This window comes from Phallusia mammillata, chromosome 4, assembly GCF_965637545.1.
Source record: "Phallusia mammillata chromosome 4, kaPhaMamm4.hap1.1, whole genome shotgun sequence".
NCBI lineage: Eukaryota > Metazoa > Chordata > Ascidiacea > Phlebobranchia > Ascidiidae > Phallusia > Phallusia mammillata.
Window position 1 is genome coordinate 21,348,084 of NC_137255.1, and position 25,559 is coordinate 21,373,642.

The 25,559-nt window shown below is 36.6% G+C and overlaps 3 protein-coding genes and 1 pseudogene across 3 annotated transcripts; 2 read left to right on the forward strand and 2 right to left on the reverse strand.

Moving 5' to 3' along the window:
• Positions 1-274: 274 nt before the first annotated feature.
• Positions 275-2,863, forward strand: LOC145225261 (dynactin subunit 3-like). Its single transcript, XM_080091947.1, has 5 exons — positions 275-507; positions 1,610-1,694; positions 1,833-2,062; positions 2,443-2,502; positions 2,569-2,863. Exons 1-5 carry the CDS (start codon positions 421-423, stop codon positions 2,647-2,649), a joined length of 543 nt encoding a protein of 180 aa, XP_079948073.1. The 5' UTR covers positions 275-420; the 3' UTR covers positions 2,650-2,863.
• A 1,564-nt stretch (positions 2,864-4,427) lies between these two features.
• Positions 4,428-8,456, forward strand: LOC145223606 (cytoplasmic dynein 2 light intermediate chain 1-like; annotated as a pseudogene).
• Positions 8,457-9,245: 789 nt separating this feature from the next.
• LOC145223607 (allene oxide synthase-lipoxygenase protein-like) lies at positions 9,246-14,894 on the reverse strand. The gene is made up of 14 exons (XM_080090007.1): positions 14,859-14,894; positions 14,366-14,552; positions 14,014-14,142; positions 12,881-13,135; positions 12,629-12,719; positions 12,390-12,546; positions 11,862-12,119; positions 11,491-11,683; positions 11,284-11,364; positions 11,085-11,203; positions 10,618-10,737; positions 10,267-10,401; positions 9,937-10,035; positions 9,246-9,532 (listed from the first exon to the last, which is right to left on the reverse strand). The coding sequence occupies exons 1-14, from the start codon at positions 14,892-14,894 to the stop codon at positions 9,353-9,355; spliced, it is 2,040 nt and encodes a 679-aa protein (XP_079946133.1). The 3' UTR covers positions 9,246-9,352.
• Positions 14,895-22,969: 8,075 nt separating this feature from the next.
• LOC145222664 (5-cytosine rRNA methyltransferase NSUN4-like) lies at positions 22,970-25,089 on the reverse strand. The gene is made up of 5 exons (XM_080088839.1): positions 24,215-25,089; positions 23,742-23,902; positions 23,552-23,685; positions 23,395-23,494; positions 22,970-23,182 (listed from the first exon to the last, which is right to left on the reverse strand). Exons 1-5 carry the CDS (start codon positions 24,960-24,962, stop codon positions 23,006-23,008), a joined length of 1,320 nt encoding a protein of 439 aa, XP_079944965.1. The 5' UTR covers positions 24,963-25,089; the 3' UTR covers positions 22,970-23,005.
• Between the last annotated feature and the right edge of the window lie 470 nt (positions 25,090-25,559).

A 25,559-nucleotide genomic window follows, 5' to 3' on the forward strand; every position in this document is an offset into this window, starting at 1 on the left:
ACCTGGATCTTCTGTGCTTAACTTCAACTACCTTTATCTCAGCCTTTTGAAAAACCTGTTTGTACAAGACTTTTTTAAAAAAAGAACCCCCATTAAATGCGCCAAAGTCTACATGAAAATGTGTCTACTTGAAAATGAAAAAATATGAAAACAGAGAAAGGCGGTTAAGTGCATTACGCTCGTTGGAAAAATCGAGGAGCTACAAATTTGAATATTTGGTTTTCTGCAAAACCAAAGTCTACAAATATTTCGAAACCAACCAACTTGTTCTGAACTCTCATCGGATATAGCGTTACTGTATCACTTTAGGGTATTTTTTTCTCAAACTTCTTTTTTGTCAAACACAGACAAGTTATTTTATAATTTGTATGAATTGAAGAATTGAATTGGTATTATAATTCTTACTAGAAGCGACGTAAAATGGACGAAAAGCTTTTACAAGACTTGGAAGATCGAATAACAACCCTTGAAGAAAAAGTCCTTCCTACCGATGGAGATAATGAAAAGGTCAATAAATATTGCGTTTATGTTCAACCTCCACGTTTTAACAAAATTACTGTATTTCAACCATTGTGCTATGGCACACAGATGTGCCTGAAGAGGTTTTCTAATATGTCGGGAATTGTTTTTTTTTTAGTACAAATAACTTGTTTTTTATTTCATGTAGCCTAATGCTAATGATAAAATGCATCTCTTCATATAATGGATAATCATTAGGGTTCCTCGATTTCTCGACTTTTTCGTTTCTCGAGAAACGAGAAATTAAAAATCCATTTCTCGAGAATCTCGAAATTTTTATTTTAGTCGATTTTATTACAAAAACAAACAAAAAAATTTCCGATTGTACGTTTCTTCGTTTCCAATAGCGATCGCAAGTAGTAATTCGGTAGCAAACCAGCAAAAACCAAAGCGACTGTAAAAGATCTTCTGCAACCAGGCCTGACTACTCCCTGGGTAAGGTAAAAGATTAGTCGCAACGTACGTTAAAAGTCGCTGTTTCGGAAGCAAAATAAGAAAGTTATGTGCCCAGTCCGCTCTAGAGGCGATTTGAAAAGAAAAATACACATATTTATCGCATTTACTTTTTGTTTAAAATACGTGACGTAATTTTTCTAGAGAATTTTTTATTTATTTATCGAGAATCGAGACTCGATTTTTTTCAAGATTTCTCGAGAATTTCTCGAGAAGGAACTGTAATAATCATAATTGTTGCTAAACAGCACTTTTGCCAATCACATTATTTAAAGCAACGTAAGATAACAATTGCATTATTCGTATATATTGTGATAGCTTGTAGAAGTTGTTATTCCCACAGTATAATTTATGACAGTTCACCATAGACCCCTAGAGCAGTGGTTCTTAACCTTTTTCCTTGGTGCACCCCTTTCAAATCACCAATCAATTTTCGTACCCCCTCCTGTAATTGCTTAAATAACAAAATCATTGTAATTTAATTTTTATGCAAGCATCCGCGCACCCCCCTAGGTTTGTTGCCTGGTACATTACAATAATTAAAAGCATTTTATAACTTTCATTTGAATTAGATTGAAATATAGCAAATAGACATTGAACATTTCTACAAGTGAATTAAACCCATGTTGTTTTTTAGGTGATGAAGGTTCTTCTCAGTGCAAATGAGGCTGTGACAACTTTTGCTGCTAAAAGAGAAAGATTTAATCAAATATTCAAACGAGGTAATAAAATTCATTGAATATTTTATTCCAAATCATTTCTTATGCAAATATGTTTTTTTGGAAAATGTATTTAACAAATAACAAGCAAAGAATACAGAACATTCCACACAAATTTTATGTTCGTGCTGTGTTTTTCAGTTCCAGCCATCAGCGAATACTTGAGTCCTGGATTTATTGAAGCAGTCTCAATGGACAATGCATGTGAAAGAGAGATGGTTTTGGCATCAGAAGACAATATAAGGGTTATGGCAAAACAGTTGGAGGAAATTGAGAAACTGTCTAAAGCCCTTGACAGTGATAAACTGAAAGATTTATCTGGCTATCAAGGAAAGTTGGCAAAACTACAAGAGATTCAACAACAACAGATTGTGAGTGAATTGGTGTTTTTATGGCCACTTGTGTTTGCTTTATCACACTGGTTTAAACAAAACAAGCAATGATATTTACGCTTCAAACTCTTTTTGTAAATTGGTTATTCAATGATAGCAATGCTAATGAAAAATCATGTAGATTTATGTTTCTGCTTGCTAAGCATGCAATTTTAACTGATTACTTGGGCAATGGTGTTAATCGTGGTAAAGCAACAGTATTAAACACCGCATAGTAATACAATTTTGTGGTTAGCATTATTTGTTGGGGGTAAAGATTCAGAAGTGCATGTTTAACCAATTCGGGCCAACTTTTATGCAAACCGACATTTATAAGAAATAGCATTATATTTCTTACTATCAAGTGTTATACTGCACAGGGTGATGTCTCGACTATTTCACAGGACTTAACAACACTTTTATCAACCTACAATGAGCTGGTGAGTTAATGTGACACCATTTCCCTCTGGAACAAACAACAACTTGAAATCATTTATCTTTTTCAGGTAAACTATTTATCAGAAAGTTTTGTAAAGTTCGATTGGACTCTTACTCAATTAGAGGAAAAACAAAATGAAGATGGTTGACATGGGTGCAAATATTTTGTTGCATGTTTGTTGTTGTCTTTATACCTGTTGTAGCTGATAGTTGCACTGACTAAATTGGCCACAACTCCTGTTATGATCCGAACTTTCTTGAATATTCTGTATCAAATCTTAATACAGAAAGAGAGGCAAAAATATTTATTGTCATGATCATGTTGTCCTGCTCAGTTTGCAAATAAACATTGGTCCAAAATTAGCTTCCAAGTGTGGTTGAACAAGTGCACCAACAGTTGCATTTGGATAAAAGTTAAACTCGTCTTTTAGAAGGTTTGTCATTGGTTTCAAATCTTCCAGTTCACAAATGATGTTGTGATTATCCAACAAGTCCTGCCAAAAGGTGTAAAAATCGGAGAAACATGGTTAAAAGACCATTTGGTTACTTAGTGAGACTATTTATCATTCATGTTTCACTGTTTTATTAAGTTATTGTACTCACTTACAAATCTAGGGAATATACACAACAAAGAGTAGGCAGTGCACACTAATGTTGGTGCATTTGCCCAAGGTTGGTCTTTGATGTGATAGTAGGCAAACATATCTGAATAACAAACTGAACTACAAATTCATTTTGCCACCTTGATGCTGAGCATGTGGAATAGACAACTGTTCCGCCAACTTTGCATGCTTGTACTGCATTTCTAATACAAAACACCACATTATATATGAGACTAAAAACAAAATTTTACAAGCACACTTCAGCAGAGCAGCCTGCAGTTCTGGTAGTTTGGCACGTTCATTTTTGCGAAGATGATAAAATAGGTTATGGCAAAATATTTTTACCGGATACGGGGTTTAATACATTTACAAACCAAATCAGATGTCACAACAGACACAGTGAAGATATCACATTATGGCTTTTTAACACTTCCACCAATGACGTAACAATAAACTTTTTGCTGGGTTATTGTTATGTGCTTGATTCATTTAATCAGTTGTATAGCCTAAAACAGGGGTGTCAAACACGTGGCACGCGTGCCAAAAGTGGCACGAAGAGCATTTGAAAATGGCACGCGAGCTTTTGCACATTCATATGGTAAACATTAGGATTTGTTACGCAATCAAATTTGCTTCTATTGATTCCTCTTGGCCTTTAGTCTGACTTTGGTAAAGATGATCATTAGTAAAGTTATACAACCCACTGATTAAATTGCATTTTTGAAAGCAATTCACGTTTCAATATTAAAACGTGAGTGTACGTGCCATGCTTCTGTTGCAATAAAATGCCCGTTTATTTCGAAACAATTGTAATTGTTGCGTTTCAATCGATGTCAGTTCAATTAATTACGTGACTACAAACGCATTTGTGGTTAGTTGGAAATACGTTTTAAAACCGACGTAACTTGAACAAAGATGCGATTTCGACGTTACACAAAGTGCTCTACGCCAGTGCCCCTGCAAACTATTCGTATCTTGTGTCGCATAAACAAGATAAAAGGTTTCTGGAGTATCATACACAAGTTTACTCGCACTTGACGACATGTTTTTTTTTCTAACCATTTAATATGGTTCTACATGTTGGCCAAATATTCGGATTGAGCCCGTACCGTTAAGACGTTTTAGACATGGTTTGGAAAAAGTACCAAACGTTGGCAGGCGAGTATATTTTAAAACAAAAATTGTCACGGCGGTGTAATCGAGTTGGACACCCCTGGCCTAAAACTATTATGTTACAGTTATTACAACTTGTGCGTTTGACGGGGTTTGTTTGGCTGGTGTTGTTTTTCGCAGATAAAATTTTAGTATTTTTCTTGGCAGGAACGATGGATATCAGAAAGTTTTTAAATAAACGTAAGTCAGAGAAAAATGAAGATGATAAGTTTACACAAGTAACGCTTACCAAACCAGCAAAGCAGATTAGAGTGGACAACCAGTTAGCTACTGTAAGCAATCAAGATCCACCCCAAACACCACCTGCCAAAGTAGATCAACGATACGACCTTTTAATCAACCCTATGTTCCACCAAATGAATACAATTATAACAGCGATTCACATGGCTCCCGCTCATTCAGCCACGCATTCAGCCCAATATTCTCCATGGCTGGCCTACTCAAGTGTTTTCATGCGAAGTTGAACGGTCTTTCAGTACCCTGTGCAGGGTAAAGACCTGGTTAAGAACAACCATGAGTGATCAACGATTGTCCGGCATCTGTATATGCTCAGCGTTCACCGCGATAAAATAAAACAACAGAAAGATGTGCTAATCAATAAGATCATTGACAAGTTCGGTAGAGACCCACGACGTCTTCAATTTCTGTTTCAGGAATAGTTTTCGTGTAACACTGTGTAAATCTTTGTTGTGTTTTGAGTTGCTTTTTCGACCTTTTTGTTGTGTTTTGAGTTGATTTTTCGACCCTCTGCGTTTTTTCTGTTTTTCTCTCAAAAATGTAGGACTTATGAACAACAAAACTTACATACAGACAATACTGACAACCGTTCCACATGATTTTCTCTCATTCCTTTAACGATGTTTTCAATCCCCTTCGATATGACAGTCGTTTTACCTGCAAAAAGTTGTCATGTTATTCTTTTCTATTTGTGACTTACAGAAACTCTATAGCAGGGTTACTCAATTAGTTTTATCTAAGGTCCATGCAGATACAAGTAGGTAAAAATCAACGAGGTCCGGATGCAAATGCAACATGTCTTAGCCAATTTTGGTTGTAACTAATCGAGGTCCAACATCAACATATTTGTTCAAGCTGAATGCATGTCAGCAAAACAAAAGCTTGTATCAAGCACTAAACGTTAATTTACTCCTTGCGATAGTATATTTGACACAACTACATACAAAATACAGTTTATCTAATTTTATAGGATCACTTTGACAATAATTCAAAATTAAGTTTATTACATCACAGATAAAATTATGCGCAAACAATCGCCGTGCGGGTAATTGTTTAGTAAAATAATTAACCGTTTTTTCATCACAGTTGCACAATCTGACCTCACTTAAGATTTTACAAAGCTTATGGGGATGGCCTAGCTGTCCTTAACCCCTGAAAAATCGTAATTAATCCCCAGTTTAAAAACTGCTGCTACAAAGCAATGATTAAGTAATTAACACGCAATTGGCAGCGTTATGTAGCCGTAATTAAAAGACCGTACGTGCCTAGAGTTTTGTTTCGTGACGACACGTATTTCATCTACTTTTAGACAAGATCGTGCTATGCAACGTGACATTGTGTTTGATACATAAATTAACAGCGTGATGCTGCCAAGTTTCTCATTTTTTGGCGATTAATGAAGAATTTTTTTACTTGATTAAATTTAACCCCGAAGCATGTCAATCATCTTTGGTTGAGAAACTCTGATATATCATTGTTGTGGATAATCACACAAATAGCCCCTCACATAAATTGCGTTTGTTTTAATTAGGTCTTGGATCTTTCCGAACCTTCCAAACTGTGGCACACAGCCGAAACATTGCTAAGCAAAGCGAGCGAGCGATTAGATCAGGTGATAAAACAAGCTGCTAAACGCGATTCAAGTCTTGTGCAAAAAATCACCAAATCCCCCTGGGAAAGAGTCGGGGGTCGCGACAGACAGGTAGGTTTTTTTTCTTATGATACGTTTACGTTTGGGGGGAAACTAACCCCTGTCCTTAGACTAACTCTTAAAAATTTCCCGCCAATAAATCTCTGGTTGAAGAATATTTGAGAGATGTTTGCATATCTGACTTTTTTCGAGTGAAGTTTTGTTTGTACTAAATTTAACCCCTACAAGGGCTGGTTTTCTGGTGATAACTGTTTTTACTAAAGGCATCATCCAATAACTCTATTTGAATTCTGTACTGATGATGCCAAACAGTTAGGTGAAATTCAATATAATCTGTGTCAAAATGTGTATATTGGTCGATTTTGTTAAGACCACATTGTGTTCACTGCATGGGTTTTGGCCTAAAGTTTATTTAATTCACAGGACGTTAACACGATTCAACCCTTTCCTGTTCCACTTGTTATCATCGGAAGTAAATACGACCAGTTCCATTGAAGCTGAAAAGCGGAAAGTAAGTGGATTGTTTTGACGCTAGACGTCTCAAAAGCTTTTGTTTAACTGGTGACAAATTTTAAGCCAATATAACTTGTGTAACTAAATTGGACTGTCTTTTATGTCATGTTACTGGACAAAAAAGTGTCATTTATACATTAAATTATTGCATCTTACAAATATTTGGAACTCAAAATATTACTGTCATCGTCATACACAACCTTTAGTTAAATTGGGGCAACTAGTTAAACCAGTTTTGTTTCGTATTTTAGTCGATTTACAATCTTAATTTAATGTTGATAATATTTGACCATTTTTTGAAATTCCAATTCCTTTATCTGGAATCTGCTGTTTTTGGAGAACACCTCCCATAAATAATTTTTTACGTTTTTTTCAAAATTTTTGGAATATTTTTTGACCGATTTGAAGCTGGAATAATTTCCGTCGAAACCCACTCAAATCCCGATTTTTCTCGTGTATTTTATTATTATTTATAAGGTTTGAAACCAGGATCTCACTTTGAACAACCCCGTTGAGTTATTTGTGTCAATTTTCCATTTAGGTCATTACGAAATGCCTGCGTTATCTCGCACAGTCCAACTGGGCGACCCTTCTTTATCTCAGCTCCAAAATTGACGCAACAGTTCGTGGGTTACGTCATGTGATGAACGTTGCTGCGTTCGACGGACAGTTGAAGTGAGTGAACGATGTTTTGCTTCCACTTTGTGATATTGTCCATTTCCCTTCTAGACAATATTGCAGGTAGTAGGTCAGGACAACTTAAATCAGTTTGTAAGCGGACCCTAAAATGGCCCCCCACCCAAAACTGCAAGCCTGAAATACTGGCTAAACACAATTTAAATGAAAAAAATACATTTTTTACGTCTAATAGGTGATAAAAAATAGGGCACAAATTAGGTGCAACAAAACTATAAAAGGTTGTTCAATATCGTCCTGGTTCAAGCAGGTAATACCACTGATAAAAACTTGACTCATGCACACCCAGTGATCTAACATGTAACTATAGAATTAAATATCGTGTTTACAACACTGCTATAGCAGTACTCACATCTATAGATGTACTCACCAATTTTACCATTGCAATCAAAGGTTTTAACTTAATGTAAGAGTTTATACAGACTGCCGTACGCGTGTAAAGGTGAAAAATACTTGCAATGTTAACCTTTTGTCGTGTCGTTGTGGTCACGGCTATTGTATTACTTTTCATGGTTTAGCAAATCTCCAGTGATCGACGGCTCTCGTCCGATTTACGTTCCAGCCGGTATGGACGGCATCGACGACATTGGTTCACCACCGTTGTCAGGTAGTGACGTAGGTCCCGGAGGATCCAGGTATTGTATGACGTCACAAATTTATTTTGCGAACGGCGGTCCATTTCTCCACTTGCAAGTTTACATGTTGAACTAGTAAACCATTTGCTTTTGGATTGGAGGATGTTGTATCATTAAATGGTTATAGCTCACTTCCGCAGTACATTATCCTTTTCATGCATTATAAGTCAATGTATTTGCCTTTATAGCAATGGATAAGTAAAACCAATTTGTGGTTACAAGTGTTAATTATTTTGTTTGTTATGTCAAGAAATCCAGCTGAAACTTGGCGGATCGCATTCTGTGGCCACTTTCCGCAAGAGGGCGCTGAAGTGAAGAGATCTGACGACCCATGCAAAGACCCGCAGTTTAAAGAACCGAAAATCGACGAATTCCGTTCACAAAAGTATCGAGAACTCGAAGTTTTCAAGAAGCAGGAAAATCAAAAATGGACCGCTCGACTTAATTAAACAAAAATGAATATACTTGGAAACGACTTGTAGTAAATGCTTGATACGAATATCCGGTTCAATTTTTAAAATCCAGATAGGCAAAATTCATAAAGGTGAATTCGTTTGTGTGGTATTACACACCTTCAGCTTGACCTCCAAAGTTAAATTTTTATTTTACAATGAACGTTTTCACAAAATTATAAGTGATAGGATTGCTAACAAATTCAAGATCAGAACATGTAACATACGGTACGGCACTGTTTTACTCCATTGCGACATCATTAAACCGACAGTAAGGCGATCAGATGTGGAAATTACCTGTTAAGAAGGATACATAGACAATCGAGCAATCATCTTCGTGGAACAGTATTAATCTTGAAATAATAGAAAACTGCTGAAGTTGATGAAGACCAATTGGTGCGACTGTTTTTGGTGACTTAAATTTATTATGTGTTACCTTTTGTAGCTTGCATATTTTTAAATTTTATTTTTTGCAGAATTAACTTGTAATAAACAAACAGTAATTACCATTTGGTACAAGCCTGGCAAAAAAGTGTAACATGTTTTTGTAGCAACGGCCTCTATTAGTAAGTGGTTCTGCGTAAAGTCTACGTCAGGCAAAACGAAACGTGTGCGTGTACCATCAAATACACCCAAAGTATTTTTAAAAGGGTGCCTTTATCGGTCACAGAAAATCAAGCTTTTTGAAAGCACCTAATAATAATTAAACAACTACACTTTTCAAATCAAATACCCAACAACACATACAAATTTTACTTTGTTTGGATGCAGTTTGGTTTGTTTTTCTTAATGCCGCCAAAAAGCGCAGTATTTATTTACAGCTTCCAGATATATTAAAATTTCATGTTGGCATATAATATACGCAAATATATATCTTCAATTTTGACCAAATTTTAAATAGCAATGCTGTTTGGCACCCTGGATGGCAGTAAAAATGTGTAAGGGTGCTCCAGCTTGCTGTTGCGAGCTTTTATCTTAGCTTCGAGTGCTCGTAGATCGCTCATGTAATTCTGTTGAATGTCGATGATCTTCTGCTCTGTAAAGAGACGCTCCGGAAATTGTCCCAAGTAAACCTAAACAACAATTTTGTTGTTAAAGTTTTTTTTAACAGTCACCATTATGCAAACTGCAGAAATTCCTGAAAACGTATGCGTTTTGCGACCCACACAAATGCCCCGCCAATGTCAAAGAGGCATGATTTCGTTGGTTTATTTTTATCTTCCAATTTATTTACATTGAATTATCCGTTTAAGTGAATTATCCAATTAAGTGAATTATCCGTTTAAGTGAATTATTTCATTGGGTAAGTTTAAATGAATTATCTGATTAGGTTAATTTTCAGTTTAACGCCTCTTCTGCCTAGCGACCTTGAGCCAAAAAACTTTCTGTTTGCTTGGTAACAGTACTCACAAAATCAAAGGCAGAGGTGACAGACTTTAAATAATATTCTTGCCTACTTTTACCAAGCAATGTGTACCTCGTTGGGTGAGAATTCGGAAAGTGCAAACACCACTGATAAAAGAGACCCAGCCATGATTACATCTGGAAGGCTATTCATGATCCTTTGTTTGTTTGCCTAAAAGTTAAAATAGTTTACAACACGCGAAAGTGTGGCTTAGGTTCAGCAATCGCATTATGATATAATTGTTTTAATGGTTTCCAGTATGCGTATAGTTGTTTTGAAATTTACTTTGTTTCGATGTGCATTATGAGGCTATTTTTTGAAGCGATAGTTCATGTTCTTTTATGATAGCTGGTATAACTTCAGTGTTTTACCACCAAATCAAAGTATTTCAATTTTACTAACTTCTCCCTTTTTGTGTGGAGGCAGACGCATAGCAAGCGGTGAGTTTGGGACGAACTTGTACGTCTCGAACTGACCAAAATTGACGGCAGCGTGTTGCACAGAACTTGTGAACATCAGAATGACACAAATTTCAATCTATTAAACAAAAATAATGGCCTGATGTTTAGTTTGCATTCAGAAATTAATGGGGTAAGTATTTTCATATCGACCAAAATTGTTTTCTTTCATTATTATTATTTTCTAAATCACATGCTGTTTTTTGTCAATCAACAATAATAGACACTCAAAAAAGAGGCGCAGACATAGAGGTTTTTGGTGTTAGCCTGTTTAACCCAACCCAGTGCGTCTCACCAGTTGATCGACCGAAGTCAGGTTTTCTGGCATTCCCTTTGTGTCGTTGTCATGCCAACCAAGACCCTCGTTGGCGACTTCTTTTGCCCAAAGCTGCAGCTCATAGTCTTCCACAACGTCCTAAACGTTAAACGATAATGTATGAAATCATCAAATTTACTCATCGGAAAAGGCGTATTGTAAAAAATCTCCCATAGTGTATACATAAAGCGCTTAATCCGTTTTTTTTTGTAATGCAGAATCAATTTTCTCCAAGTTTACAGGCACATGATTGAGCTTATAAACATTATTACCAAATTATTTGAAACTGTACACCCCATTTTTCCTTTTTACCACATTTATGTAATAATTTAAAACATTGGTGGATTACAATTCGTCTCAAAAAACTCAAATTGCACTTTCCTCCCATCCTACAGACAGGGTGGACAATTATTCCATAATGCCTAACTTCAAACTTCAAACCATACCTTATCTTTTTTGTAGTAGTGACGGATGCATGCACTGGCGTATTTCTCCATGATCTTCCACTGATCAAGTACATCGTCTCGGTAATAGTAGTTAGGCAGAAGTTTTGCCTTGTCCGTCCCTGCCAAAGAGTTGCTTGTTGAAATAGCATCCTGCGGTTATACTGTTGTTTGTCAACTTGACAATGAAGGAAAAGCTTACCGAATTTTTTGAGCAACTTTGGAATGTGAAGGTTTTCGATTTTGAACGTTTTGTAAACTTCCTTTATCAGTGGATACGCCTCTACAAAGCAAAAAAAAAATTGCTGCGTTGAACTTTTGTCCACATTATACTTTTTTTCAGTAAAGCTGCTATAAACATGATGTTTTTTGGCAAAAGCGACTGCCTGACAGATCACGTGGCACTTACTCATGGAAATCCCCTTTGCAGGAATAGCGGAAGAGGGCAAAAGCGCGATTCTTGCGTTATTGTTGATGCACGAAACTGTACGAAGGTGGGGACGCAATAGTTTGTAAATCGGATGAGCACGCGGCAAACATCGGAACAGAGCCACACCAAAAGGTTCCATAAAAGCGTGCGTTTCCATATAGTGATAGATCCACTAAAAATAGCAACAGCAAAAAATAGATATTTTTTATACACGTTGGGATCATAAAATTTCGTTTGTATATCAAATGTCAATTCTTGTTTAGGGTTAGGGTTTGACAAATTACACTTATTGTTTTGATCAATCGGTTTTCGCATGTCACTATTATTTTATATTAGCTATGTGACAATACCTCGTGCATGTTGCTCTGTGAACACCGCAGGTACATCTTGGCAAGTAGCCAATCATCCTCACTGTCGTTGGGCGTAAAAATGTGATCCCTGCTACCAGGAACCAGTTGAATTGCCAAGGGCAGAAATTCACCTTTGTCGTTGACGTAAAAGAGAGCAATGCTCTCGGCACAATAAAGTCGCCTCTTTTTTATGCAATGCTTCTTTCTCGCGACACCGTTGAAAACTTCAGAGAAGTCAGCTATGTAGATTTTACCGGCCTGCAATAAACACATAATGTTTTGAGTTGTATTAATCTCCACTGTAAGGCTTACAGTTCGGTGTAAGCGGTTTGTGGCTCTTCTGACAACGAAAAACGTCCCAAAACAACAACGTTTTAAGATATTAGATAATCGTAAATGGTACCCATTCTCTTTTGTGCGCATATTTTTGTGCGAATAATATAGTGGTTTTGTACCGTTGCCTTGTAGACGCTTTGAAAACGGCATCAAGAACCGTTGCATACAAAGTGCAAATATCCCAATTTGTACCTTCATTTCGCCTTTCAGCGTTTTGCCTTTTCCAAGAATCGTATTTACGTCACTTTTAATGATGTCACAGTTTGCTGGCAGTGACGTGCAACGTTTGAATGAGAGGGGAACTATTCCGTTTAACGTTTGTCTACCTGTGCTTTGATCCGAAAACCAACTGTGATTACAAAATTGCAGAATGTACAGAAAAGCGAGTCTTTTTAAACACAGACAGTATAATGCAGTTTCTATTTACTTACTCGTCCAAATCAATTGGATCGTTGCGTGACGTTGACTTGTCCTTGTACAACGAGTGGTAATCCTTTAACTCGTTGATCGGTGCCGCAATCGCTGCAATAAAGCAAGTATTTTATATTTTCAAATCGTTTGCAGATTTGATATTCGTGCATTATGTACTATCTGCAGTGAGGCACAGTCAAAAGTGCGACTGCTTACACACAAAACAACATGGTTGCATGGCTTACTTTGGAGTGCATGGTTGCATGGCTTACTTTGGATGCCACTGACTATGGAATTAGTGACTCCTGAGCGAACGCTGCTCGTGAAGTGAGTGGCCTTTACTGTGTCCGGTTGTAATATTCTCGGGAGTTGACCACGCGTGGCACCTTTGACATAACGAGGAAGTCCCCAGCCGCTGTCACCCTCCTTTGGTTTTGAAACCCATTCGAATTTCTTCAAGTTTTCGGCTATCTCATCGGCGCGAAGTTTTTTTACCTTCGTGTTGGTGACGTTTTGTGGGAGTTGAGCTAATGGATTTGAAACGTTTAGTTTGGTTGTCGGTAAAAACTAATTGCAATTAATGGCACCTAAAGAAATTTGTTTTAAACCCTTAAGCAAGTTTTAAAATACTTGTTTTGCCAAACGCCCTCAAGTATGACTGCACCGCGGCCCAAGAGAAGCCGAATTATGAAACAACAAAGTTGGCGAAATGCGAGTCGCTGACTTTGCCTGTTGAAATGCCGGTCCTGGGTGACAAGTGGTTACATGGATATTTGAGCCATGCCCATGCGTGTAGCACAAAAGTATGGAACACACAATCCTGCCAACTGAAGGATAATAAAATCTCTTGATGATAATGTAAACCCAGGGTTCGAATTACTACAACACTAGAGCACCCAGGGTTCGAATTACGACAACACAAAAGTAACGTATTGAAGAACAAGCCAGGCCCACAAGAAAGAATTACGATTTTGATACTTAAAACTGTACTTACCCTCTCCTCTGGCCACATCGATTGTAGTTCTTACAATTTCATAATTTCAGGCCCGTATACAAGTCTGGTCCTAGGTGACAAGTGGCTACATGGATAATTCAATCATGCCCAGGCGTGTGGCACAAAAGTAACCACCACACCTGGGGTGGTGAAAAGATAGAACCTCGCCCCCAGTTTGAAACATACAATCATGCAAGTACGTTTTTCCAACATTTTCCAAAGCAAAACGATACAATCGCTGACTGGGGCAACGTAAAGAGAAACTCAAGCGAAAAGTTTTGCTAACACGAACCTATTTCCATGTTGAAGTATTCTTTCATGATTTATAAATTGCCCTTTGTTTACAATACCGCTGCCAAGGTTCAAATGAAACAGATAGGACCAGCGCTTGATACTTGAAGCAATACATACCCTCCCCTCTGGCCACATCGATTGTAGTTCTTATCCAATCATAGACAGGGAACTCTGCAGTTTCAACACCATATTCCACTTTAACCATGTTGCACATCCATTCATCTTTACCCAACCAAGATGACAGCTCTGTAAATTATTGTATAATAGAAGGTTAAAGCATACGTCAGTGATTCTTAATCATTGTAATTAGGCTTTTAATCACCAGATCTTGCGGCTTATTGTAACTTCTAAAAAAATTATTTGAAATTTTATTTCTAATGTGTACGTTAAAAATAGAAAGTGTGCAATTAAAATTACTTGTTTAATGATTCAAAATATGCTTCTTATGCAAAGTTGCTTCATGACTTACTGAACCGAATAATGACCGGAAGACCGACGTCTTCGCACTTAAAATTGTAGACATCAACTTTTCCTGGCTTAAATTCGGAGTGCAAGATTTTTTTGAGTTTTAGCCAGTCGGTGGTAGCGCCCTTCTCACCAACCATCTGAATGTACACCTTAGCGTTTGTGCCAGCCTTATTGGTCGCATCAGAAGTCTGTGCAAATGAAATAATAATTTTTCTTAAAATTTCTAACTGCTTGCTAGATTTTATTTGAATAAAAAACTGTAATTCAAACATATTTAATGAAATGCGTTTTGTGGCGTTTCTACTCTGGGTTTTTGCATACTGTATGTAGATAGACCAAAATACTTGTCAACAAAGTACTTACTGTAGGGGTGGATTTTAGCACAAACTACACTCTTTTTTACTAAATAATGTAACATTCTTTTAAGTTATGTCCTTCAGTAAATATTTTTGTTTTGTAAAATGAACCTTGCTCACATATTTTATTCAACTTACCGACAATGAAACTCTGTAAATACTTTGACAATTCATCTTTTTTTTCTTTGCAGTCAAGTCAATCACTTATTAGAGCTAATTGTTTAAATAATACAATGAACACAACATGCATGTTTAAAGCACAGAAAAATTTTTCACGCTCGCTTACTCGTTTCATAAACGCTACAAAACACCCTTTGACAAATTCGAATGTTTCCTATTTATCTTTAGCTTTTTTCTTGGCATTTGGCTTGCCGTTCTACAACATTAAATGTGTATTGACAAACATGTTTCACAGTTGTAATATTAATTGCTTCGTGGTTGATATTATTGTTTAATTATATTGTTTTCTGCCTAAATATGACTATCGTTACTTATCAGCAAAGCAATTGTTCACATGCAAGTAGCACCAAGAATCTTTTCAAGACTGCATCAACTTTTGCCGAGAAATTAACAGAAGTGTCGGCAACCTGCTTATGGATAATTTGATCTCGAGTATCTGATCGTAGCTTGTTCCCTGATGAATATACTTATATTATACTGGCCCGCTCATCACACCACCGCCTACTTTTAACAAAGATCGCGAAAAACGTTGAACCGAACGCATATTTCCAAAAAGTTTCCGAATTCGAAGTACAGTGCTTTTTAAGCCAATCACAAAGGCGGGGTTTCCCGGGTCATGTGACTTTTTACCCAATCAGCGTAGTCGACTCATTGAACCAATCAGACAGCAGCTTGCGTAGTAACCAGTCAATCTGCCTTGAGGTACTATATTTGAAAGTGAAGGTTGTGCGTGGTTTTATAATTACATTACTCAAATATAAGCATTTTTAATCATTAATTATAATTTTTTTTGGAAATAATCATCTGATATTGTTAAATGGATTTCCTGCAGCAAATGGTGGAGGAAAATTAGTAACAAAAGGAAATGAAGAAATGGTTTTTAGATTGACCTCACAATCAGCAAAAGAATGGGACGAGTGGCTTGAATAAAAATATATAACTGCTGTCACCACTAATAATAAAGCTAAACTGACTGATACAGTTGTATATTCAAGCAAATCAAGACAAATTTACAGCCCATAACTACCCACTTTCAAGCCCAATTCAGCTGAACACATCTCAAATTGTAAACAAAGATCGCCGCAACACGCGTGTAAAGCCCTGAAATCAACTCCAAACAGCTGTCTGTGAATCAACCAAGCGTAAAATATCAAAAAACGGCTCAAAAACAAAAATTTGAATAAAACTTGTTTGTTTTTTTCTAAATTTTCACTTTCTCCTTAGTGTAATTACATTTTTTCAAATACTAACATATCATTTTTTTCGAATAAATTGAAGCTAATATGCATAAGCTTTGCAACGCACCCCAGTTGGAAAAAAAAATTCGCACTAATACGATTTTTATCGCTGTTAACAACGAGGCATGTCCACTGATCTCTATAAACACTGGATTGCGCTACTCCGTTGAACGGTTGGGTGATTTTTGAAGCAAATTGAAGCGTAATGGCGGCTGAAAAGGAAGCCCCAAAAATGCATTGCGGGCAATGGGGAGAGAGTGGAAAAATGACGATAATTTTTATTTTAGGCATTTGTGTAGCGATTTTTGCAAATATGATTTGTAGATTAATAGGACGCATGTATTCCAGTGTGTAATAACCAATAAATATGCGTAGATTGATTGTGATGTGTATTAGTGTAGGTGTGCTGGGAATACATTATTCAGTTAATGTTGAAATAAATCATTATTAAGTGGTACTAAATGTTTTATTGTGCAATATAAGTAGTTTACATGCATTTATTAATATTTAAGACACAAATCCAACAAGAATGGCTATTTTCTTCACACAAGACGATGTGATACTTTATTTAGCATCATCTTGTGCTGATCCAAACTGCTGTTTTTGATTGTCAGCAAAGTCTTGGAGCTAAAATATGGCTGTTTAAAAGTTTTTTTGTAGTAGGTTCAACATTATTTTCCTTCTATGTTACAAACCATAAATCTAGTAAGCTCACAATTAGCTCATTTAATCTACCCTTTTTCTGTTTGCAACCAACATGTGTTGAATAATTTTTTTCTAATGTTGTGAATTCTCAAACTAAAACTCTTAATAAAAATCTCATATCTCAAAGAGATACATGTGCATATAAATGCATTTAAGACATCATAGCAGTTAGGGTGGACAAGTTTAACTACCCAAATGAATTGCCTATTTATGTACTATTTCAGTCAGAATCATGAAATATTGTTTTATTCTTTTTAATAAGCAATTTTCTGCAAAAACACCCCTGTATACCAGTTATCACTTAAATTCTTGCGAAACAGGACTGAAGGCAACAAATACACCAGCCAAGTTTATACAGATATCCTGTATTTTTTGTCAGATGATCACCATTATAACAGATGGTGCATTCACAAAATAAAAAAACAACAACCTCAAAGTTGTTTAAGTTTAAAATGTGCAGCATATCATGTTACAGGCAGTGTCAGAAATGATTACTAAACATACACAGTGGAAGTAGAACAGTATACACACAAAAAATATTTAATCTGATTCCAATCCCTCTGTAGTGTATTTGTTGTCGAAAAAGGCTGGATTGTAATCTGGCAGTGTCATAAAGCTTGAGGGTTTGGGAGGAGACTGAAACATTCCAGTGGAATTTTACCAGAGACAATAAAGGTTGCTTATTGAAGAAATATAAACCCCATTATGTCTGAAATGTTTGGAAACAAATTTATCATAAATGTAAAATGGAATTGCAAAATTTCATAATATCACCATGGCAAGATAATAAAGACCAAAACCAAATGCACTCAATCGAGAAAAAAAGTCAAAAAGTGTTAAGATAGTTGAAATAATATTTTAGTTTTTTGTGATTTTAATTAAAACGTTATTCCACATGTTGGTCACAATTTCCTGAAGTTTGATAACAGTCAAAAACAACAGTTTGGAATAGCACAAGGTAATGTCACACAAAGAATTACATCATCTTGTGTGAAGGAAGTAGCCATCTTGTTGGATTCATGTCTAAAATACTTAAAAAAGCACGCAAACCACTTATATTGCATAATAAAACATTTATTTCCACTTAGTAATGATTTATTTCAACACTAACTTAATAACGTATATCCAGCACACCTACACTAATACACATCACAGTCAATCTACGCATATTTATAGGTTATTACACACTGGAATACATGCGTCCTATTAATCTACAAATCATATCTGCAAAAATCGCTATACAAATGCCTAAAACAAAAATTATCGTCATTTTTCCTCTCTCTCCCCATTGCCCGCAATGCATTTTTGGGGCTTCCTTTTCAGCCGCCATTACGCTTCAATTTGCTTCAACCGTGACGGCCAGTAGCGCAATCCAGGGTTTATAGAGATCAGTGGGCATGTCTCCATGCGCATTTATGCGGTAGATACTTTAACCCCAAAAACTAGCGGCACTGGAGTCCGGTTCACTTTAGGTCAAGAAGGTAACGTCAGGTCAAATGTTTGAAAAAGCTTGTTTTTGAAGTTATTTATGATTTTAAACCTTCACCTGACCCGAATAGCCCTAACCGCAGGCATTTCTACAAGTCTGCCAAAAAAGAAAAATTAAACGGGATTTGAACCCAAAAATTGTGCGCATGAGGCATTGTTTTTTCCACTACACTACAGCAACAGTTGAATTCCAGTGGTTTAAACAACAGTAATAAACTTTCATAAACTATTTGTCATTTGACCTAAAGTGAAACGGACTCCAGTGCCGCTAGTTTTTGGTGTTAAAGTATCTACCCATTTATGCGCCCCTGGCCATCTATGGATTTTGCCCCTGGCAGTTAAAGGGTTAAGCCACCAGGGCTCAGGCCTGTATGTCTGGAATCAAGAAAAAGCAGTTGCGCTGCCAAAACAAATAAAACTTTTAAGAAGGGATGGACTACAGGAAAATACAGGGCAGATCGGAGATATCAAGCCTCCGAGTTAAAATACATTTGCTTGACAATTAGCTATAACTAAAATTTTTGTTCTAGTAAACATATTTATTTTATGGAGAATGTTAGACCAATAGATTATCATTGGATCTACTTTATAGAACTGTTTTGACTGATTATTTTAAATTGTGGTTACTGCATGCATAATAAACAAACTTTTGAAAGGCTGTTGAAATGAGTGATATAATGTTTTAATTTATGTACAACTGGTTTGTTCCATATAAGAGTTGCAAATAAATAAACTAATGTAAACCATGAAGGAAAATAAATAACCCGTGTAGAAGGTCAAGACAAACTAATTTATCTTGCTGATAATTATGACTGGTCTAATCGAGTGCTGTCAATAGCCAGGCTCGTCAACCCTAATTTTGTATTGAGTATTGTAAGTAAAAGGTGTTTTGTTTCATACATGTGATAATAAATAAATAAAAAAACTGGTGTAAACAAGAAAAATAAAATAACTGAGAAAAAGCTGCTCACATAAGGTGAGATAAGGAAAATAAATTTCTGACACTGCTGCATAGCTGTTTTAGGTGGTTTCTATTCCGTACAACATTCTTTGGGACTATTATCATTTCAATGTCACAAGAAAAACAATTAATTTACTGGCACAAGTAAATCTTTTCATAATTTACTTTATACTGTAGTAGTTTTTTTTTAATCTTGCATTTGCTCTCAAGCACACTACTTCAATTTGCTGTTCAAGATCACTTCTGTTTTATTGTAAACTTACGACCAAATTACCAGCATGAACAATAAAAATAACATATACATTGGTAGCACAGAAAAATATTTAAAACTGAAAATACTTGGAGTTGTTTGGAACAACTATGCAAATGGCGTGTGTACACTTATGTTAGAACTGCACTGTGTACAATATAAACTATTCATCACTGTAGGTTAGGAACAGTTTGTTGAAGCCAAGGTATGACGTGCATAAAGTGTTAAATTGAGTCGATCATAGGTTCTTGCACTAGAGACAAAGAGGCATAATAATACACTGTTTTTATGCCATGCAAACTTGCCTGCCTGCATTGCTCTTCATAAACAAGGTAAAACTTGACATTGACTGATTGAAGGGGGTGCATTGCTATCCTAAACAAACACATACCATTAATAATATAAAATATTTTGCACAAAAGCTATTTCAAACTTAATAAAAAGTATATGAGTGTACAATTTACGATTTATGAAGCATATATTGCACAAAAGTGATTTTACACTCAATAAAAAATATGTGTGTATAATTTACTGCTATACATAACCTAACAAACATTACCTTCAGTTCAAACATCCAAAATGTATAAATCTTCACCATGTTCTGACTTGTAAAAACGTTTATTTGAATCAAAACTGGCATAAAACTTGTTAACGTCGACAATACTGAAGTCAAAGTAACCGCTTGGCGCTTAGCAACCTAGACGTGACGTAACGACAACCCGCAGATTTCCGCTGCTGTGATTGGCTGAAAAAGCCCTGTGGTTCGAATTCGGAAATATGCGAACTGAACTGATTCACTCATTGTGACGATTTACAGTGAAGCAATCAGGCAAAACGCACCTGGCGAGGAGCAAGGACTATAGGATTTCTCCGAAACTCTAACCATCCCAAATATACGCCCATAGCAAGGGCGTCCGCACATAGGGGCAAATGAGGTCAGCTGACCCCCCTGGAAAATTGTTGGATGAAAAATGAAAAAGCGAGAACATGCAAAAATAAGCAATTTTCTGAAGGGGGAGGGGTGAAGGTGATACGAGTGATGACTGGCTGGTCAAGCTCTCCGATTGTGATTATCACTCTTTTCGGGAGTATCCCACTTCCTCTATTAATTTACGAAGATACTTACGAGCTACCCATAATCGCAAAATTCGACAACTTGAGCTCCTGTACTCTCAGAACAACATTACTAGTGCGGGCACTGGCTTTATCTCACATAAATCTGAAGAAGGATAATTCACAGTTTCAGATAAAATCTATAAAATCATTATCCAATAAACTATCAAGGCGACGTTCCGGATATTTCACTTTGTTGATGAACTCGTTAGCGTCCTCCTGAGCATGACAATGCCAAGCACTACTAATATGGTTTCGAGCAGAGTTATGGAAATCATTATACTGTAGCGAGGTGTTATTCGAGGTACATTGTAATAGAATAACACAATGAGCGAATACGACGCATAAGACGAGAGTCAGAGAAAGAAGGCAATCTGTCCGGTTCGCTGTAATATGAAGGCACACGATAACGGAAGTGAGAGAGGCCGCTACATGACCCCCCTCCAGAAACGGACTTGCACGCTTGGGGTCACCAAATGTAGCGAGGTGTTTATTCGAGGTACATTGTAATAGAATAACACAATGAGCGAATACGACGCATAAGACGAGAGTCAGAGAAAGAAGGCAATCTGTCCGGTTCGCTGTAGTATGAAGGCACACGATAACGGAAATGAGAGAGGCCGCTACAATACTTTATACATGAAACACTGATGAATGCGCCAGTTGTGGGCCCTCTTAGGAGAGGAGAATACGCTAGCCACCGAAAGGGCAGAGTGAACCCACCTTGACCCCCCCCCCCCCCTAACCGAAAACCTGCGGACGCCCTTGGCCCATAGCATTGCAACTTGTGTCTGTCGACTTTTTTATGGTTCACTTGCGGGCTGTTAAACAATTGGGGCCAAAACGCGAATAAACGGGTACTGAGCAAACTCTATTTTTCCATGTCTTGGTTGTTGTTTTAAGCTACAATCTTCTTAATGTTTGGAGCATATGCGAGGGCGAGTGGTTCCCGCAATAGACAACAAGGCCTTGCATTGACGCTCGGTTTGGTAATGTTCTGCTGCGTCTACTGAGCTTTTCGGTTTATGTTATGCTTTACTTGGATGCTTGGTTTTCTACCTCTTCTACTAGTGGTTCGCATCGGTCGTCTGTAGTAGCGAGTAAGTTCATTGTCACGATTCCTAATGCTCGGTGCTTTATGACATCACAAACATATCCCTACGTCACCAGTGGTGTATTAAGCTGCACAGCCTCCAAAAGTACACGTTTTTTCACCATCTGACGCATCAAAAACGTCATTTTTGGCTTTTAGGTACTATTTCGAACATTAGATTCGTATGTTAGCAGGGCAGGATATGCGAATCTAATGTTCGGGTCAGTTTGTGCAACTGCTCTGTCCAGCACCAAGTAGGCCTATTAAAATCAGCGATGCTCGGTACCGAATACTTGGGTTCTAGCTAGGCTTGGCCCATCACTAATGTAAAGTAAACACAAATTACTATGGAATCACTGATCTAGTACCGCGTGGTGCTAATTTCAAGGACACCTTTGTGATGATTTTTTGTTTTTAACCTATGTTGAACACTTTTGTTCATGCTTAACTGTTTCTGTAACCTGTACTTGGTGTTTTTGTAATTTCAGGTACCTTTGCAATGGTCCACTTTATACTTTTTGCTGTGCGAAGGGTTTAGATCCCTCTTTCGTGATCTACAGTGGATTTTTTAAGAATAAACGTTGTAGAGAACCCAGGGAGCAGAAAAATTGTCCAAAATACAAAGATATCGAAAACTAACAACGTTTCAAAAGATTTTAGACACTATAAACTAACCTACCACAGGGAACAAAAGGCGTGTAGCGATCGGGCTCGATGCTCGTGGGTCAATACAATAAACAAAAACACACTTCGGGCCGAGTACGATTTTAACTTAATGTAGCCTATAACACAGGGATCGGCAACCTATTTTGCACTGCGGACCGTTTCAAAAACTGAAATTTTATCAAAGACCGGCTTTCAAAAACGGCAAATGTTCAGCAATAAAATCTATTACACCTGATATAAGTGATATATTGGACTGACAAACGCGATCGTATGCAACGATTGCATTACATAAATCGTTAAAAAAGCCTACGGCCCGGTAACGAACTTCTCACTGGTTCTAACGGACATCATCATCTTATTAGCACAATTATTGTAGCAATAACGCAATAACAAATGTTTAGGATAAAACAGATATTTTTTCAAACAAATATTTTGTTTGCATGTTTGTTGTCTTTTTTCCGTTTGTAGCTGATAGCTGCACTGTCTGAATTTGGTACAACCCTGTTATGATCCGAACTTTCTTGAATATTTATGTATCAAATCTTAACACAGAAAGATAGGCAAAAATATTTATTATAAGTATTGTCATGATCATGTTGTCCTGCTCAGTTTGCAAATAAACATTGGTCCAAAATTAGCTTCCAAGTGTGGTTGAACAAGTGCACCAACAGTTGCATTTGGATAAAAGTTAAATTCGTCTTTTAGAAGGTTTGTCATTGGTTTCAAATCTTCCAGTTCACAAATAATGTTGTGATTATCAAGCAAGTCCTGCCAAAGGCGTACAAAATAGGAAAAAACATGGTTAAAAGACCATTTGGTTTGGTTACTTAGCTAGACTATTTATAGTTCATGCTTCACTATTTTATCAATTTACTCACTTACAAATCTAGGGAATAGACACAACAAAGAGTAGGCAGTGCACACTAATGTTGGTGCATTTGCCCAAGGTTGGTCTTTGATGTGATAGTAGGCAAACATACCTGAATAACAAACTGAACTACAAATTCATTTTGCCACCTTGATGCTGAGCATGTGGAATAGACAACTGTTCCACCAACTTTGCATGCTTGTACTGCATTTCTAATACAAAACACCATATTATATATGAGACAAACAAACAAAAATTTACAAGCATACTTAAGTAGGGCAGCCTGCATTTCTGGTAGTTTGGCACGTTCATTTTTGCGAAGATGACAAAATATGTTATCTGTGTTTTTTTCTGTTTCATACATGGAAAGTCTGTCATTTGTGCATGGAGCATCCACCAACACCTATATTCATAATATTAAAACAACCAATTGCATTTAAAAGGAATGACAATACATACCTTGCTGTAGCAGTCGGTTTCTATAGCTGCCCAATATTGTCCATCAAATGCGACAGTTTTAATGGTGTCCTGGATGTCATAGTCTACTGGCAAGTACTGGTGTAAAACACCATGCAGATGCTGACCACGTGATTTGGATGGATCATTTGCCACTAGTCTTGCTACAAAACAATACATGGTGCCTTTACCAGAGTAATGTCATTTATGAAAAAATACCCGAAGCAAAAAGTTCGGATTCCTTAAGGCTGTACCCTTATTGTCATCTAAATATTTTACACTATTTTAACCTGACAGAAAAGACAGATCATGGGGGTTGATTTTTTTTCTTGGTAACTGTTATTTAAAAAAATATGTTGCGAAACAATGCAAAAAAGATGCACCATGTGGACACATTGATACAAAACCCAATTATTTTATCTTGCAAAAAAATATATCTACAGTAAGTTTTTGTCTTGCAAACACAAATTACAAACCTTGATTTTGAACATGCTGCAACATTGTGATAAACTTTCCACCAGGGGCAGCACACATATCAAGAATGTCATCACCTTCTTCAGGGACAAGTGCTAATACTGGTAGAACTGAGGCTGCATCAAGCAAATAACTTTGATGAAGCCACTGTTTATTTTCTATTACATTGGAGGTCTTGAATTCTGTAATGTCCCCTCTTGGATAAACGTAAGCGCGAAGATTTGAACAATTCTTTGAAAGTCCCTCATAAAGGTCTATTTGGTCAAGTATTGATTGATGTTTATCTATTAATTCCTCCGCACTATTTACGGTCACTCTTGTTTCATCAGAGTCTGCAGCAGGTTCAACCTCTTGTAGTTGTTGTATTTGTTTGATCGTCATGTCTCTTTCTGCCTCTAATAAAGAACACTCCAGTCTTGCATTTTGATTCATTTTACCAACAAAATCATATGCCCCACTATCAATAAGGTTTTTTTCATAGTCTTTGACAGAAATAAAATTATTCAGCACGCAACAGTACTTTTTTCTTGACAGCATAGCACAGCGGATTGAAAACCAATCTGATCCGAAATATGCAGGATAATTTTCGTCAAAGTAATCCCTTGCTATTTCATGTGGTGCAGATTTTGAGCGAAGATTTCTGTACTTGTATTTGAATAATCTCTTCTTACTTTTGAACCTCACAATGGTATACAATGAGCTCTTGTTGAGAGCAAAAATACGTTGGGCTGGTTTTATGCTAATTAACATTTTTACAAATACACGAAATAAATTATGCTATAAAATATAAATTAGGGCTTTTAACATTCTTAATCTCACAATATTTGGGTTTTTGCCAAAATTGTATTTCATAAAACCGTTGCGGTTCAGTTTTTATGCTTTACCCACCTTGTGCTACAAGTCCAATTACATGCTTAATTGCTGCAATCACAATTTATCCACATCCACTTTGTTTTCAAACAAAAACTTACAAAAAAGTATCACGCCTCTTTGCAACTGGGGACAGCCCCTAAATTCAACATGAAACATTAAAGGCAACGTAACATTTTGTTTTAAAATTAGGTCACTAAAAATCATTGTAAAATTTAATGATATAAATAAATATAGTAAAACAAAATAAAAATTAAATACACTCATTTGTCTAAAAAAAATCTACCAAATTCTACCGCTTTGGAAATAAACTTTCCAGTTCACAACACGCGCGAAGATTTGGCGGGTAACTCATAAAGAAAGTTAACAGTGACGAGATCAGAGAACGTGTGACTTAAGCCCTTAATCGATCAACAGGATACGTTTTTCAAGAGAGTGTGTGCCGTGTGGTGGTAAAACCTTATGAACATATCTTAA